The sequence below is a fragment of the Terrapene carolina genome, unplaced genomic scaffold (assembly GCF_002925995.2).
Source record: "Terrapene carolina triunguis isolate 2854851 unplaced genomic scaffold, T_m_triunguis-2.0 Scaffold261, whole genome shotgun sequence".
NCBI classification, from domain to species: Eukaryota; Metazoa; Chordata; order Testudines; family Emydidae; genus Terrapene; species Terrapene triunguis.
Window position 1 is genome coordinate 1,348,439 of NW_020664612.1, and position 19,296 is coordinate 1,367,734.

Sequence of the window (19,296 nt, forward strand, 5' to 3'; positions counted from 1 at the left end):
ATCTGAATTACTTGCCCAAAAGAGCTACAGGCTTAACTGAAAGCAACTTACAGAAGTGTTCCTGCCTTTAACACTCAGATGCCCAACTCCCAATGGGTTCTAAACCCAAATAAATCCATTTTACCCTGTATAAAGCTTATACAGGGTAAACTCATAAATTGTTCGCCCTCTGTAACACTGAGAGAGAGAGATGCACAGCTGTTTCCCCCCCCAGGTATTAACACATACTCTGAGTTAATTAATAAGTAAAAAGTGATTTTATTAAATACAGAAAGTAGGATTTAAGTGGTTCCAAGTAGAAACAGACAGATCAAAGTGAATTACCCAGCAAAATAAAATAAATCACGCAAGTCTATGTCTAATACAGTAAGAAACTGAATACAGATAAGATCTCACCCTCAGAGATGTTTCAATATGTTTCTTTCACAGACTGGATGCCTTCCTAGTCTGGGCATAGTCCTTTCCCCCGGTACAGCCCTTGTTCCAGCTCAGGTGGTAGCTAGGGGCTTTCTTATGATGGCTCCTCTACTTTGTTTTGTTCCACCCATTTATATATCTTTTGCATAAGACAGGAATCCTTTGTCCCTCTGGGTTTCCATCCCCCAACCCCCTTCTCAATGGAAAAGCACCAGGTTAAAGATGGATTCCAGTTCAGGTGACATGATCACATGTCACTGTAAGACCCCAAGCCTGACTCACAGGAAGGCTTCCCTGCAAATAGAGCCATCCACAGTCAATTGTCCTGGTTGATGGGAGCCATCAAGATTCCAAACCACCGTTAATTGCCCACACTTTGCATAATTACAATAGGTCCTCAGAGTTATATTTCATATTTCTAGTTTTAGATACAAGAGTGATACATTTATAGAAATAGGATGAACACACTCAGTAGATTATAAGCTTTGTAATGATACCTTACAAGAGACCTTTTGCATGAAGCATATTCCAGTTACATTATATTCACTCATTAGCATATTTTTATAAAATCATATAGACTGCAACGTCACACTAACTAGCTAACCCACAGCTTTGGATGTTAGGAATCCTAACTTAGGATATAGTTTTACTGATAGAAGGAGTGTTGTCTTGGAGCATTGGCATTCTCCTAATGTGGAACTTGAACCAAAGAACTTGTGACCCAGAGGTGAAAGTGCCATCAACATGTGCCCCTCCATTGATTTACTGGTGTCTATGAGCATGTAGCAAATTAGCCAAATTGCATGCCCTATCTTTTCTCTTCACACTGTGTTAATTTGAAACATTCACTGCTGCAAGAGGTCCCTGTGACTGGATTTTGAAAAGGACTGGATAATTTTATGGCACTGTTATCTCTAGACTCTAGTAGTTATGCAAATTCAGAGAATAAAGGATAATCAGATCTCATGTCTCAGGGTGTAAGATGATCATCTGCAAGATCCCAATTCCAAAATACCACACTGCACAACTGGTTAGGTGTTTACCCCTTCCTTTGAAGGGTCAGGTACTGGCACTGCCAAAAGCAAGATATCGGACTACATGCGCCAGTGATCTGCCCTGGCAGAGAAATCTTCTATTTATTCTTTTCAATGCATGCTGACCTGACAATATCATTCACTGAGGGCAACTCCGAGATACAGTACTGGAAAAGCCCTTGGCAGCTGGCAGCTAGCACTATGTATCATTGCCGGGCACATGGCATGTGTGTTTAGGTCTTTAGTGGCATACGTTACTGAAAGTCACAGATAACTATTTCAGCTGCTATTTTGTCTGTAGAATCCATTGTGGAAATTCTTCTCCTTCCATTCATGCAGCGCGCTAGCAGAACAGATTAAATGGTGCCTCAGGAGGATGTGCATGGAAACTCAGGAGAGGTTTTTTTCCTCAGTCATAAGCACAATTCCTTAAACATGCTCCCTGAAGGGCTGAGTTTCCACTGCCTCACACCTTGGGTAGACAAGACAGTTACGTCTGTGTAGAGCAGATGTAGAGGTGCTGCCATTCTGATGACAGGGTACATCTACACTGCAGCTGAAGGTATAATTTCCAGCTCAGGTAGATACACATGCACTAAGCCAGCACACTAAAAATAGCAGTGTAACTGGGGTGGGAAAGGTGGTGCAATGGGCGAGCTGCCCGAGTCGGTACCTTTGCACAGGTACCTACTCCTCCATGTCTGTCTCTGCCAGCTGACAAGCTACATGCAGTTAGAAGTGTCATTTGAGGAATAGACCTGGAATGCCTGGCGCAGCTGCAGTTACATGCAGCCCTTCTGGCTGGCTTGCAACCACTCTTGGTCCCCCTGCCAATCTAGGGTGACCAGATGTCCCAATTTTATAGGGACAGTCCCGATTTTTGGGTCTTTTTCTTATATAGGCTCCTAATACCCCTCACCCCCATCCTAATTTTTTCACATTTGCTGTCTGGTCACCCTATGCCAATCAGATCCTTCTGCTCTTACTCCTCTGCCTGCCTGTTCCTTCCCTCATTATTCCAGCTTCCAAGTATAGCCCATGATGCTTCCTTTCTCCCCCTGAGGCTGTGATACTAGTCATCTAGCACTCCTTTACTAACCTCCCCGGCTTGCACTAACTCCTCCAACAGTCCCCAAGTCTTCAATCTATTGCATTTTTAAAAATTCAGGAATGAAGAGCCTTATAAAGTCAAAGGGCTGGATTGTGTCTTTAGGCACAATCATGAGCAAGAGCCTCATGTGTATGCTACATCCACCTTGCGACTTGAGTCACAATTCCCTTCCTGCTCCTAGAAGGTAGGTAGCCATATAGTGCTGGCCAAGCTGGAGAGAGAGTAGAGCCAAGGCTCCATCCACTCCCCACCCAACTGCTTCAGGAAGGAAGGAAGCAGACAAATAGCTGTGTCTACTCCTGTGCACCTGTGACCAGGGTCCTAGTGGGGAGCCAGCTGTGGTCACTCAATTAGGGTGAACTGCAACGAATGGGGCAGACAATCTCCAAAAAGCTGGTGGATATTCCAATACTTAGATTCACTAAACCAGCACCAACAGCTTCTTTATTACCTTACTGGTTACTCAAAAGTCCAAACAACACAGTTCCCTTAAAGTGATCCAGCCTCAGGCCTCCATCCAGGTACTCACGTCGTCAAATATGATGAAAATTTCTGTAAATCTTATTTCATTGTATAAAAGAACAGGTTCTACCAATCCCAAAGGATTGGACACATTACCTCCCAGATTAATGAATGTTTCCGATCTTACCCAAATACACGCTACAGCCAATTCTTATTAACTTAACCATACTCTCTCTCTTTTGTTTTTGTAATAAATTTTAGTTTAAAGATCAATATACATACAGACATGAGTTCAGTTCGTTGAGGTTCAGATTCACAGCAGAGATGGTGAGCTTTGTAGTTGCGAAGAGTTCCTTTAGAATTCAGTTCATAGGTCATAGTCCAATGTCCAAATTTCATATTCAGGGCAAACCAGCATAACTGGGACCTCAGTCTTGTGACTCAAACTTCCCCTGACAAAATCTAAGCAGATCTGAGATGACAGAATCAGGATCCAAGGATCTTTTATACAATCTCATGTTTTTTGACAAGTTGGAATTCCTCAAGGAACAAAAGGTAATTAGGATGACTTTGAAGGACATCCATCACTGGTACGTAGGGCTTGTCTACACTGCAGCGTTGTCGACAAAACTTTTGTCTTTCACGGGTACTTAAAAAAGCCCCCCCGCGAAAGACAAAAGTTTTGCTGACACAAGTGGGAGTATGAATGTGGCTTTGTCGGCAGGAGCACTCTCTAACGCTCCTCGCGGGGCTGGAAGTATTTTGTTGGCAAAAGTGTTGACAAAATACTGGCAGAGAGCATTAACACATGCTGACTTTTAGCGACAAGGCTGTCCTTGTCGCTAAAAGCTGCATAGTGTAGACAAGCCCTTAGCTATATGAATTAACATAAGGCCATTTGCTTGTTCCTCCACCATTCACAGTCCATTTCAAAGAGAGATGAATACTGAGATATCCGGTGTTTACAATTCATTTACATGATAGGATGTTCTTTTGACCTCTGAATTATCAGAATACAGCATAGACTGTTGATTACATTGTCCACCCTACTCATACATATGTAAATACACAAAACCACAAACATTATCTCCCCACATGTCTTCCACGGTTAATTATTTTGCAGGATGTTTAACCCTTTCTGGCGATGCGTCAAAGCACCCAATCCCAAGGCCTAGGTAGCCAGCCTAGCAGTGTATGGGATAGTTCCTGTTACCTCCTGGCTCCTACTCATCTGTGCAGACACGTAGTCAAAGTCAGAATCTAATATAATGTACTACTCTGCTGCCAATTCTGTTTTTTTCTGAATCTCATGGTATCTGGTACTTTTGATTACCTGAGAATCTCAGCTTTCATTAAAAAAAAAAAGTGTCTAGGCCTCATGATTGCAGAGAAAACTTGAAACATAACCAGAGTGCAACCTAAATACTCAGAAACAAAAAGGCAGAACCCCCCCCCACACACAATTTCTTTATAATGTCATGATTTTTAAGCCAATCTCATGATTTTAGGGAGCCTAGACTCCTGATTTTTTTGAACCTTCTGGGTTAGCAATATTGCAAATATAAGGGTGTGAAATGTATATCATGATCTGGGACATGTGAGAGTTTGTGTGTTGGTTTTTACACATACACAGCCTTCTGCATGTTTAACAAAAATATCCTCAGAGTGCTAAATGAGGCAAAGAAGGGCTTTCCTCTTGGCAGCATTATGGCAGGATGTCCATCCCAGTCAGACAACATGTGTATTTGCACGAACATTTATGGAGCTGATTAGAAGTCAAAACCTCATGTAGAAACTAGAGGTCTGATCCTGGACCACTGAAGTCAATGGTACTTTTGCCATTGGCTTCAACAGAAGCAGGATCAAGACCCAGATGTAGAAAACCTGATTAGGGCTTGTGTATTGAGAGCTTTGAGTTACAAGTGGATCAAATAGTGGCCAGGCTTCAAAGACTGAAAGGGTCATGTTGGATTTGTAAACTAAACTTTCATGCATGAAATATAAATCTGTCATGGGAAATGGATTTACGGGTCCCAGCAGCTGAACAGTGGAATGTTTTAGTGAAATCCAATGTGTAACATAATGACTTTTTTGGTTTGTGTCTTTTTGGCTTAGGCTGAATAGAATGAGGACAAAAGAAATTGCTTGCCTAGGAATTTTATAGATAATTCACTGCTTAGACAAGAGTTCAAAAGCCTGATACATTGATATTATATAAAGCTGTATATCTCCTCCTCCCCCAACAAGGAAAGCTCTGCTCTGATGCAGAATCTTTTTGGGGATGGTGGTTCAGTCAGATCCCAAGTTTTACTGTAGTTCTTCTAGCTCGGTTGGAAAGAAGTGTGGTCTGATGGTTAAGGCACCAAGACTCAGGAGATCTGGGTTCAGATCCTGGCCTTGCCACAGGCTCCTTGTCTGATCTTGGGCATGTCACTTAATCTCCCTGTGCCTCACCTCCCCAGCTGTAAAATGGGAGACAGTAGTGTTTCCTTTTTCCCACGCTTGGTCTCTTCCCTGGAAAGGTTACACAACAGATAATGTATTATTCTGGACATCTACACCTAGCACAATGAGGCTCTGATCCCAGTTGGAGGCCTTTGAATTCTGTTGTTCTTCAAATTCCTTGCATTTCTTTCACCTCTTACCAATGGCCCTGCTGTGTCATCCAGTTTTGTGTTCACCCTCCAGCCCTGTCAACAAGAATGCAAATAAATGTAGATTTTTTTTTTTTGTAACAAGAAGGATCTTGCTAAAGCCAATATGTGAAATTTAAAAAATGGTTCATGAAAGCTTTTTTAATGTAGAGCCCTCCCCCCGAGTTGTGGCCCAAAACAGCCCTGCATTGTGGTCACACATGAGAATCAGGGAGGTAACAGAACGCTGAAGGTGGAGGTTTAGCTTCACTTGAGGAGAGGCAACGTGGGCCAATGGGGAGGCATTGAACTGGGTCTCAGGAGACCTGGTTTCTATTCCCAGTTGTGAGAACCAAAGCATTAATTTAGGGAGGGATACCTGGGCTCCAAGGTAGATCAGCTCATGCCCTCCAAAGGCTCTCTATGTTTTGGGCTCAAATTACTGAGGGGGAAAATGGCTCTGTCTACTTATTATAAATGTTATTAAAATAATAAATAATCAAAAAGGTCATATCAATAAGGCTAAACTACTACAATTTTTATCAAACTCAGCATTAATCAACTCAGTTATCAAATTAAGGTCAACTGAACTAATTAGCAGCAATACTGGCATGAAATCAGTTTAGTCAAATCATCAGATTAACACAGCAAATAATCAGTTCTTAATCCTAAAGCAGAAGTTCAAGGAAATAGCTATTTGCTTAATTAGAAACCACAGTCAGAGAACTTTTACTCTCAGCTATGGCACCAATATTTATCTGGGCGGATATTTTAGCATATCCAGAGCATTTGTTTACATCTGTGCCATGGTCTCAAAAGCCAATTAATGCTTTCCTCCTTGCATACAGTTAGGTACAGAGGATAACCCAGAGCCGGCACTAGGCATAAACAGACTAAACAATTGCTTAGGGCCCCGAGCAGCTCAAGGGGGCCCCTATTTGCTTTATATTACGTGTTGTGCGGAGGGCCCCCCAAAATATTCCTCTTTAGGGTCCCCACTGGGCTAACACCACCTTTGGGCTAATCTGTTTCCTCTTCTCCCCTCAAATATAAACTTTACTAAGATACTTTAATAAAAGAAAGTTTTACCAACTTTTTCTCTAAACAATGAGAGAATTAGTAACAGACACATTGTTAAGGTGACCAGATGAGAGGAAGAAAATATCGGGACACATGGAGGGGTCACTGGTGGAGCAAAAAAAAAAAAGGTGTACTGCAAAATATCAGAACAAATTGCGTCCCGACCAAAGACGCGGGACAAACGCCTAAATATCGGGATGGTCCCGATTTTATTGGGTCCTCTGGTCACCCTACACATTGTATTGATTTTAAGGCAAAGTTTAGGGAATATTCTCTGGTTCCTCCCCGTGTGCCCTTAACAGGATCTACTACACCTGTAAGCATCCAACCACGCACTCACAGTCTAAAATAGTAAAAAGCAGAGATGTCTCCTGAAAAGGAAAAATTAAATATTTGAAGTGAAAAACATGTTTGAACTAGTCAGCTCTCTGACCTGTGTGGTGTAGGGACCTATAACTGCAGTTGTGAACCTAGGTTGACCAGATGTCCTGATTTTATAGGGACAGTCCCAATATTTGGGGCTTTTTTTAATATGGGCTCCTATTACCCCCCACCCCAGTCCCGATTTTTCACACTTGCTATCTGGTCACCCTATGTAGACCAGACAGTGATTGCTGGCATTCGGCACTCTTCACTAACGGGCGTTTTCGGATACAGGGAAAACTAATCAAGGCTAGGAAGATGATATTGATGTTGTGACTCCCCTTCTCCTGGAAGTGATTAATTTCAGGGTCTGGCTGGGAGGGTCAGTCTTCTTGAGATGGCTGGTGACCCAAAAGGGCACATAGCCCTCTGCATGACCTTGGTCTCACAGCTGACTACACTACTTTATTCCATCACCCAACTCCTTCGGTGAGCAAATCTGGGGCGCAGTACACCCTGGGTACAGATGACATGGTCCAGTCCCACCACAGTGACCAAATTCCAGCCTGTGGATAGTTCGGAGAGTTCCCCTTTAGCCCGTGATTTCTTTCAGATGTCCATTTGTACAACCACAGACAAAAAGAGGAGGAAACATGAGGCAAGTCCTGGGGATTCCTGAATATTTTTAGAAGCAAACTGAGGGTTCATGAGGGGAGAAGAGAGGCGTTTGGGTGGCAGGAGGGAGGAGGAGAGAGAGGGTATCAGAAATGCAGACGTTCCCTGACTTTAATATTTCCTCTTGTTGTCTCCAAAGGGGTGACAGTAACAGTTGCACCAGACGTCCCCATCTCCCTCTCAGTGGAGAGCAATAGGCACTTCTGTCTTGAGAGCCCTTCCAGCATAGCCATGGTCCCCCTACAGTACATGGTGTGCATCAGTCAAAACATCACGTCTGCCCACCAGGAAGTAGGGAGCCAGCTCTCAGAGCAGGAGAGGAGGCTGCCAAACACTGACATATTAGGGTAAGAGAAAAATCTTCCCATTCCAGTGGGCACCAAACAACTATCCAATGGCAGCAACCCTTGGTCTCTATCGAACTGGGATGGACTTCCACCAGCAATCCAGAGTGAAAAGCTCTGTACCCAGTGCCCTGAGCCATCCAGTCTCCCAGTGAATGTAAAACAAGAAATTTAATGAAAACATTTCCATTCCTACTACTGTGCAGTAGTATCGCCATTAGTTGATTGGTTCAAAAGCTAGGATCCAAAAGTCCAGTTCACTGGGGACAGGACTGGCTCTAGGCACCAGCAAACCAAGCACGTGCTTGGGGCAGCACAGTTCCAGGGGTGGCATTCCAGGAAGGTTTTCTTTTTTTTTTGCTTGGGGCGGCAAAAAAACTAGAGCCAGTCCTGACTGGGGAGGAACATTCCCATTTCTTCTGCACTCAATACCCAAAGTAATGCTCCAAGTGGATCTAGACCATATACTGTTTGGTGGGAAGGGGGTTGTATTCTCCAACTATTTCCTCCTTTTACTCTCTCCCACACCCCCGTACACACACTGTCTTCAGAGACCTTGTGTCATGTACCTTCTGCCCAGCTGTGGGATGCTAGACATACTAAATATCTGGTAAGATCAAGCAAGACTCTTTTTTTTTTTTTTAATTATCCCGATGCAGGTTGCCAATCTGGAGGCATTACAAAGCAGCGGATTCTGCTGCCAAAATGGAGCGAGGATTAAGGTCTTTCTTCAACAGATTGAAAAGACATCATCTCGGGGAGGGGCTAATTGCTCTCAACGAACATTCCACAATGTTACTTTCCAATGCGGTATGTGCGGTCATGCTGGGTGAGGGCAAACTGAGGGACTGCTTAGGAAAGCCCAGCAAAAAGGGGTGATGGGGCTCTGCTACTCTGGAGCAGGGAATGGGCCATTTTTTGATGTAGAAACCTAATGCCCCCAGAGAGCTACTTTAGGAGATAGGGCAGAGAGGGCGACCTCTTCCAAGAGTTCCCCACCCCCAAAGGTAAGAAGTGATGACCAGTGCATGGTTTGGTTGGTGGGAGAACGTAATGGAACGTTTGAACCTTTGAAAAGGTTGTGTGCAGAGGAATGGGAGAGTATCGGAGATGGTTCGGATGTTATCTGAGGCTGGGACTCCCATCTCTATGGCAAACAGTAGGGCTGGATAAAAGTTTTCAAATATTTTTTTTTCATTGGAAAATCGACTTTGTTCAAAAACAAAAAACCTCATGGTTTTTCTAAATTTTCTCTGGGGAAAAAAAAATGAAAACTAAAAACTTTCAGTTTTGGCTTCTCCTTTTTTCCTCCTCTCCCTGCAACCCCCTTTTTTCAGTGGCAAAATGGAAAAAAAAGAGAGAAGAGGGGGGTGAATGGGACAAAATTTTTGCAAAAAAATAAATAAAAATTGAACAAACAAAAACATTATCCTTTTTGAAACCTGAAAAATGAAAAATATTTTGAAGTTTTCAAAAATTACCATTTTTGGACTAGTTCTAGTAATTTGCATGTAACGTAATGATCAACACATCATTAAAGAGGGGGCAAAGTGTTGTATGTACTTTTCTGTATAAATCTAATCTTAAGAATAATAAAAGTTGTTTTGCACTTAGGGTACGTCTACACTGCAGTCGGAGGTGTGATCTGCATTTGTGAGAGTACACCTGAGCTAGCTTTTATTTAGCTAACATGCCTAAAAATAGCAGTGAAGATGCAGCAGTGCAGGCTAGGAACACAAGTACTTACCCAGGTTTCTGGGTGGGATCATGCATCCTGAACTGCCATGTCTTCACTTAGCTGTGCTAAGCTAGTATAAAGGCCAGTATATATATAAGTGGGGATGTCTAGCCAAGCTATAATCACACCTCCGATTGCAGTGTAGGCTTACCTTTAGTGTGCTCCTGAATTGTTTGTGGGTTGTGGTTATTTTTTTTAAGGGATGATGAAGGCTATTTAATTTGAGAGGAAGGACCTTCTTGTGGTTCAGGTACTGAACTGGGACTCAGAGAGCTGGGTTCACTTCTCAGCTCTGCCGTAGACTCCCTGTGTGACCTTGGACAAGTTGTTTATGGCCAGATTTTCAAGAGTTTAGGTACCTGAATGAAGTGGCTGGATTGTCAAAAACGCTCAGTTCCCAGCTCAGTTCTCAATCATTTAGGTGGTTTAAGTGAGAGCTGAGCTGTTTTGAAAATCTGCCCTTTAATCTGTCTTTACTTCAGTTCCCCAACTGTAAAATCAATCCCTTATTCTTTCTATCTTGTCTATACTGATTGGAAGCTCTTCAGAGCAGAGCTTGTCTCTCATTCAGTGTATGTGCAGCACTCAGCACAATGGGATCCCCAATCTCAGTTGGAGCATCTACATGCTACTGTGATACTGCTACTAATAAAGACTGTGTTGTTAACTAGTCTGACTTGCCAAGCTTTGCATTCTCTGGCCATTAGTTTCAAGTTACCCTGATGACTTGTGTTCAAATTATTGACTAATAGTGCACTCTGTTCTTCCTTCCCACCAGGACCATATGCACTTGCCCATGGCTAGCAGGAAGATGCATGCTCTGAGACACACCAGGGACTTCTCGTTAATTAAACCTCTGAAGTTTTCCATAACTCTGTCCCCGTATACAAGCATTAACTCCCAGCTGTTTCTGATGTCTCTGCAAGAGGGCAAAGAAAATTATTGGCTGAGCCTCCAATCGAAATTCGACAGCCACCCGGTACAAGCCTATATTGCTTTTCTGATCCAATCACTTAAATCTAGAGAGTCTGAACTCAGAAGAAGCCAACAGGTGTAAGAAACACTTGGCTGGTTAAACACTCTTTCCGCAGTAATAGATAATCAATGCAGCACACTACACTAGACGGTGTTTAAATATTAGTGATCCAGTCTCAGACCTGTAAAATTTAATATAAATAAAGCTATATCTTGGATTATTTAATAGAATGTGTCACTGAAAAAATATTATCCACTTTAGTTGTCTGTTAACCAAAATAACTCCTGACTGACACAGATTGTTTGTGTGCTATATTAAAAAGCTAAATCTCTTTTGATAGAGGCTCAGTTTCATACCAGTGACACTTGTGACACTGGGATATGTTACTACAGAGAGTAAGTTATGAAATGTTTTAAAATGTGCATTGTAACTGGATTTAAAAGCAGGCACAGTTAGGTCAATGTGGGGCCGATTAGTCTTATCTATATCTTTCCCTACATTTCCTGTGAAAAGCCTATATAACTCTTCCCCCCTTTTCCCCTTTCAGTTCTAAGTTAGAAGAGAGTCCATTAGCCCAGTCTTCATAAGCAACCGTACAACAAATGGGCAGTACCCATAACTCGGTACCCGCTGCAGGCCTGCCATTATAAAACCAGGGTATTTATAGCCAACCTCTCTTGGGCCATCAGTGGTAAAAGCTTGAGCCTCTTCCACTTTAGCTCATGGACTAAGATCTGGAGCTGGCAGCTATTGCAATCACTCTCCTACTGTGGAGTACAAATGCAACTCCGTATTCCTGGCAAACCGTACAATAATGAACCATTACATGGCGGAGCAATGCAGATCATTTTCTGGTAAGCAAGTAGATTTCAAGTTTCCAGAGGGATATCTTAAATCAAAATAAAACACATAGTTAAGTATGAAAAATGCTCTTTGCAATATTTATTCACTGATACATATTTCATAATTTACAAAGGATTTTTTTTAATTGTAAGCTTGATTTTCAGTTAAAGGAATTTTCAGGTTTGCTGCCAATAGCCTGGAGAGAAGTGTAGGCAATTAGGGTTTGATCCAAAGCCTGTTAGAAAAACTCCTCATGACTTCAGGTGCACACTGGATCAGGCCTTTCACCAGCAATACGGTGCTGCCAGTTCTCTCATGTCAGCAAGTCATGCTTTCCGCAAGTCACTTCAAGGGTGCCCAACTAGTATACACCCAGAATAAAAGCTCAGTGCTATCTAAATTAATAATAATGCAAAATAATAACATGGCATATTATATCATGGGAGAGAACATCTTCCTGACTTTACCTAGTGATCAGCTTATGTCCTGGCGCACGAGGACTGAGAGCTTTTACAATTCCATCCTAGCTAGTGTAACTGCAGATGCTCTGGAATTTGTAAATGTCTAATGGTTCAAACCCAGCCTCATAATACCCTTGCTGTATCACAGACTCCTCTGCTTACCAAGTGGAAAGGGCAGTTTTCTGTCCGGCTGAACGTGACCAATGATGCTGCAAGAAGCTGGTACATGGACAGGGTGAGCCTCTTGTGGCAGAGACTGGGAGCGCAGTACGTGACTTTTGAAGGTGCTGAAGGAAACACGTTTGCAGAGCAGGCAATCCAGCCACCCAGAGAACTGGAAGGAGATAAATACATTGGCATTTTTGCACTAATGGCAGCTACGCTGGGAAATTCGACAATAATTAGTGCCGTCACAAGGTGAGTCTCAGGAAAAGTGCTCAAAAGGTGAAATGAAAACAGAGATCTAAAGCCTCCTGTTGGTCCTATTTCAGTGCAAGCAGGATAGCTGGGCCAGGGTCCAAACAGCCAAGGAGGAGGGGGAACTGTACGCGAGCCCTGTTTTAACCCTGCCTGGGAACTTGGGTGGGCATTGTGGAACGAGAGATTCTGCCTGTGGCACAATTTAAAGCACACAGACTAACTCATCTTCATGCCCCTTATCTGCAATTGGCTTCAATGGAGGAGAGCAGTGGTTGGTTTATCTCCCACTGAACAAACAGGCCAGCTAATGGCAGCTGCCAGTTCTGCCATGCAAGCAAGCAGAGAGTGCGTCTACGTTTGTGCTGTAGGAGGTATGATTCCAGCTCATGTAGACATACCCGCGCTAGTGCTACTCGAATCAGCACCTAGAAATAGCAGTGTGTCTGCGGCAGCGTGTGTGGCAGCTCGGGCTAGGTGCCCCATCATGTGCCTGGAGGTCAGGTGGGATTATACTCAGGGCAGCTAGCCCAAGAATCTGCCTGTGCCACCAGGGACATACTGGTATTTTTAGACGCTAGCTCAAGCAGAGCTAGCGCAGGTACATCTATCCACGCTGGGAATCACACCTCCCAGCTCATATGTAGCCATGCCCAGATCTTCAAAGGCATCTAGGTGCTGAATTACGATTGATTTCAATCCTGCAGGGTGAGTATGTGAGGAGGCTTTTTTCTTTCCCTTCCTATCAATGTTTGTTTTATTTTTATTTTTTTTGCATCATGTTTACAGGATGACACACAAATCCAAGGTCTTTGCCACTTATGGTAATTCAAGCTCCCACAGCACCTTTTGCAAAGCAGGGACATTAACTCCAGTGTTTTAGCCAAAGTCCAGTCTGAGCAATTATTTTGCCACCTAATGATCACCTGTAGTTTCAAATGGATACAGTCTTCTTCACTTTCTCTCCTATAATGTTGCTGTACACTACCACAGCTGCCATATTCTACACCAGAAGTGGGTGTATTTCAGTGGCAGGGACAGAGATCAGTGCTTAATTTGTGCCAGGGCTTGCCAGGGCTGAGACCCGGCACCTCTAGGCAGGGCCACCCAGAGGGGGGGGGCAAGTGGGGCAATTTGCCCCGGGCCCCGCAGGGCCCCCCCGAGAATATAGTATTCTGTAGTATTGAAACTTTTTTTTTATGTAAGGGGCCCCCAAAATTGCTTTGCCCCAGGCCCCCTGAATCCTCTGGGCAGCCCTGCCTCTAGGCTTGGCACTTCATAGCCCCAGCACCTCTGGGCTTGCCACGTAAGTTATTAAAGTAAATCATTGATTGATCCCTGGCACCTCTTTCACTGTGAATTAAGCCCTGCACTGATCTCTAAATAGCCTTTACATATCTCACAGCAGGCCTAATTAGTCAATTAATGTTTGTAACACACTTTGAGATACTCTGATTAAAGGCACTATCACAGTGGAAAGCTTTGTTGTTTTTTATTATTGGGATCTCTTGTATTTACCAGATGGCGAAGGGATACAAATTGTTCGGGAAATATTTTCAAGCTTCTTATGAGGATTTTACAGGAAATTGGAAACAAAGATCATTTTAAATGGTTCATTTTTAAAAAAAGAAAGGCTGTAACTCTCCTTTTGAATGTCTAGTTACAGAGATATTTCTAAATCAGCTGTGGGATTGACAGTGATTCAGAAAGAAGGTGCTGTCTGTGACTATTCAGAAGAGTGTAAGGTAGCCCCTAGCTAGTGAAAGCAGTAAAGTGGCAAGCTGTTCCTACAAGCAGGTCCTCTGCTGATGCAAATTTGCTCAGCCACTTGTATTTAGTAGTTCTCAGATACCAGAACTGCTCCATAAACCATTGCATCAAATCCCATGTCACCTCTTAGAAAGCATCACCAGAAAGTATTTTTGGGAGCACCTGTGAACCAATCAGTCAGTTAGTAGTATTACCATTGCTTATTGTTTATGGTGCCATTTATATTCATGGCATATCTTTAGATACCTAAAAGACAATATCACTGCCTTGAAGATCTTGGAATCTAAATTACCCAGTTGGGCCTGGATCACAGTGTGATAAAGGTTAAGAACCCCTAGTTAATGGTGTTCTACTAAAAGCAAAGGTCACCACTTCAGAGCCCTAAGAGCATATAGGCACAGATCCTGAAGTTTTTCCCTAATCCTAGCTTGCACACAATTCCTGTTGACTTCACAGAGAGTTTTGCTTGAGTAAAGTCTGCAGGATCTGGCCGTGACTGCACATCCAGAAAAGCAACACCCAAACTATCTTATGGACCTATACCAGAGGGACCATGCTATCAGAAGCCTTGTGACCCCTGAGTGTGCATTGAGGGCCCAATCTAATTCCCAATTAAGTCAATGGAAGGACTCCCAATGGCTTCAATGGGCAATAGGTCAGACCTTGAGTAATGGCACACAGAGCAATAAGGAAGCCATGAGGAAGGCTTTACTGAGTAAGGATAGGTGTTATGGCGCTATTGCAGTAGTGACTGTGCTAATGACTGTTCTGGAAATGCCCAAATGTTTCTAGGAGCTGGGAGCAGTCTGAATCTGATGCAAGTGCTCATGCAGTTTATAAAAGTGCTGTACCTTCTCTCTAGCCAATCTGACTCCTGTGTGCTTGCTAAATACTATGTGGTGTCAGGAGATACATAAAAGCAAAATTGGAGGACTGACTTCCTCCAACCCCATTGGAATTGCAAGGAATCCTCACAAGGAAATGGCATCAGTGTTTAAACAGTTTGATATTTTTCTCATACTGATGGGGATCTCCGAGAAAGCAACTAAAATGCCAGCCATGCTGTTTCTCTGCATGTCAGGATCAGCAGTATTGCAAACGTCTGATGCTTTTACATGGAAGGAGGGACTAGAAGACATAAAGAGGATTTGGCATAGATGATGTATACAGATATTAGGAAAACCTTTCTAACTGTAAGGATAGCTAAGCACTGGAACAGGTTACCCAAGTCATTTGTGAAATCATTGTCATTGGATGTTTTAAATAATGGGCTAGACAAACATTGTCAGGGATGGACTAGGTCTACTTAATGTTGCCTCAGCACAGAGAGAAGGACTAGATGACCTTGTGAAGTCCCTTCCAGCCTTACATTTCTATGATTTTAGAATTACTTAAACCTAGAAAAATATTACACCTGAGAGACATTCAGTTTTTAAAAATTCATATTCAAGGGCAATATGAACCAGTTAATTTATAAAGTGACTAACTCAATGATTAAAGCTCAAACTTGAATTTGGGGAATAATGTGACTTTTAATAACCAAGAGGCTTGTATATGGAATACAAAATGACCAAGTGAGGCAAACTGCTGTGGAAAAGATGATTTAACCCATGTTTTAGACATCTTGTTGGGCCAATGAAATGAGTGAAATGTAGATTTTGGCTTTTGGTGATTTGGGCACAGATAAGGAAGTAGTCCAGTGTCGTCATGGTAAAGAGACAATACCAGAAATGAAGGAAATCAAAATAAAAATCTCTCTCCATTAGATGTGGTCAAGAACATTAGCCAAGGAATTCCCCAGCATTTGGTCAAATATGGTAAGAAAGCAATGAAAAAATAATTTTTCAAAGATATGTCAAATAGTTAAACTTCAGTGTCTCCTTCTTTGGCAAACAATTCTATAATTCAGATCTCTTTGTTGGTAGTATCTGCAGAATTTACTGCTTCAGATTAACAAATACAGCTAAGCATTAATGACAGAACTGTAGCCTTTTAACCTAGACACTGGAGTACAATGTAGTATTATTCCATTAAATATCTAGTACTGTAGGTAAGGAAAGGATACAGAAAATTGAAGTAAAGCTTGTTTCATATTCAGGTCAGAAAATACTGGTATAAAGGCAAATAACTATTACAATTTGCTTTAGAAACCAGTATAATATAATATCTTTTCAAACAGTTAAACACAGATGGTATCATCTGTTTGAAGACTAAAAACCTATCTAGCCATAAAGTTAGTTAAAAATATGTTTGCTGTAAACACCATAAAATCACATACAGAGAGCGTAGGCTGTATCTGGAGAGACTTCTCAAATGGCCTCAAGGACTCAGGGTGTCTGAAAGAAAAATTCCAGTTAGAGAAACAAGTCAATTTACTCTAGTGGTCTAATTACGAAGGGAAAAAAATTGTGCTAATAGATACTGACAAGTGCAATTTTAACTGTATGGAAAAAACAGTAATTACGGAAAATTTAGATCAACTTACAGACTGATTTAACTCTAGACATGTAAACTGAAAGCCAAATGAATTAAGAATATGTAGCAATCCATGTGCTTTAAATAAAGTCATAAAACCTGAACTGTATATGACTAAAACTTGAAGAATTGGGGGCCAAACACTTTGTACCAAAAAATATTCTGAGTGTTAGATGAAGAACCTGCATTGTGTCAAGTTCTAAATTAGTGACTTTTCAGACACTGGGTGTTTTAAGAGTGTGCCTTTAGTTGTTACTTGTGTTCTAGAGCATATCAAAAAGTGTAAAGACTTGTGAGGAGTTCCAAGGGATGAAAGTTATAATAGATGAAATTCTGATTTGGGCTAGAGACCTTAAAGAACACAATGAAAGACTTAGGTGATTTTGGCAGACAGCAAGGGAGAGGCACCTAACCATGAATTTAACTTCTATTAGACCATTTGTTGATTTTTATCTGTATGGGACATTTGTGCACTGGCAGAGTAGCCTGTTGCATTTGACTCATGATACCTAAACATGGCAGAAAGAAACTACTTCTAGATTGAAAAGAAGGTGTTTGTGTTTGTCTTACATTATGAACGTTCCCACACCCACACCCACACCCAAAAAGAGCCATTAATAAACTGGTTGAAGACTGCTTGAAAATGTGTTTAGATTTAATCTTCAGCACAATCTAGATCCCAATTTGTGATGCTGAAGTTGGAGAGAATTATTCCATACTTGAAATAAAAATTGAATAAGGAATTGCTCCAGCTGATACCAATAGCAGGGCAGTAAACACATTAATACCACCTGATAATAATGTAGATGAATATGAAATTCCTGCAGTGAGACCTATGTCTATTATAACCTCAAAAATAACAGAATTCCTAACTGGAACATGAAGTTACCCTGCTTTACCTAAAATTAAACTAAGAGTTTTGCAAGGACAGCACAACGAAAGAGCAGAGTTAGAAATAAACCTAGTCATTTCAGGACAAAAGCGGGGAGGAGGATGTTTTGCTAAAGCCAGACAGATTAATTGTTCCAACATCACCATACAAATAAACTCTTGCTAAAATACACTGAAGTCATCTAGGTATTGAAAAATGTAAGCAAATGGCAAAAGGTGTCTTGTTCTAGCAGGGATGAGCATTCAGAGTATGTCTACACTAGCACTGGAGGTGTAATTTCCAACTTGGGTAGACACACAACCAGCAGTGTATCTGTGGTTGCACAGATGGCAGGACGGGCTAACTACCCCAAGTTCTACCTAGGCATTCAGACTATCTGTTCTAGCTCCAGCATACGCACACACTCAGATGACACATGTCACAGCACAGGGTGAGGCAGATAATGCTTTCTGAAAGAGTTGAGGTAGCCTGGCTTATTAAACATTACATGTGTTTTTCTGGTTTGCTGTTCATCTGCCCTTGTTGCTCCTAGATCTAACCATCTGCCACTCTTCATTCAAATGACCCCGCTCCAGTCGGACTGGAGCTATGCTGGTTTGAAGGGAATTATACCTTCTGTGCTTCACTACAGTCTTCTTGGCTACAACTTCTTCATTCCGGATGCAGTAGGTAATATATTTTTATGATCTGTTCATATCCCAGACCATTCTGCATGAATTTTGTAAGGTCTAAACCATTGCCTATTGCTACGGCAGGAAGAATGCATGTGGTCTGTTAGCTCCATCAGCAAGCTGCTAAAAACCATAGTAAGCTATATTAAGACACAGCCTCAGGGGGGGTTTATTTGGTATCCAAATAAACTTGATGTGGCATAGAATAGATTTACTATTAATAGGAATTAACCAGGGAATTTAAAGAAAAGCTTTTATCCAATTAAATCGGAAACCCATATGCTTCTAGCTTCCCTGGGATTAGATTTCAAAGAATTCCTTAACCTTGTACCAAGGGCACCTTAACTGGGTCCAGCTCATTGAAAATATGCCAGGAGCCTGAGGGCTGCATGTAAATTTGTATAAACTGGCATAGATTGCGTCCACGTTCGTCTCTGGGCTAGACTGTGCACTGGCCATGTGGCGTAGTGGGAGCACAAGGAACTGCACACCAGCTCCTTGAGGGGTTGAGCCCGAGCCTCACCTGGTGTTAGTTAGCATAGCTCCACTGCATTCAATGAAGCTATGCCGACTTATAGCAGCTCAGGATCTGGTCCCTTGTGTCTGAGGCAGGCATGATACCTCTGGGAGCAATGGGGAAGCATGTACAGCAGCACCATCCACGTCCTTTTCTCAGGGTGGGGCATATGCTCACCCCAGTCTGCCTCTCACAGGAGTTTCTCTGCAATGCTGTTGGTGCTAGAGTCTCCTGGATCAGGGATGCAAGGGCCAAGATTATACCTGCACAGAGGTTTCTTGCAGGTTTCTTGTGTATATTGGGACCTGCCAAGGGCTGCACCAAGAGGGCCTACAGAGGCTGCATCTTAGAGCTCTATGGGCTGCATAGCTACCTGGTAGTTATGCTTTTGCCATCACCTGCCCCAGGCCATCACCC

The 19,296-nt window shown here is 42.3% G+C and overlaps 1 protein-coding gene across 1 annotated transcript in view; it reads left to right on the forward strand.

Annotated features, from left to right (window-relative positions):
• Positions 1-19,296, forward strand: part of LOC112107610 (SITS-binding protein-like) — a 67,301-nt gene that overhangs the window by 13,898 nt on the left and 34,107 nt on the right. Inside the window, exons 3-7 of the mRNA XM_024201384.1 lie at positions 7,915-8,122; positions 8,779-8,929; positions 10,636-10,836; positions 12,286-12,554; positions 18,224-18,360. Coding sequence (XP_024057152.1) covers positions 7,915-8,122; positions 8,779-8,929; positions 10,636-10,836; positions 12,286-12,554; positions 18,224-18,360 — 966 coding nt within the window. The remainder of the gene's footprint in view (positions 1-7,914; positions 8,123-8,778; positions 8,930-10,635; positions 10,837-12,285; positions 12,555-18,223; positions 18,361-19,296) is intronic.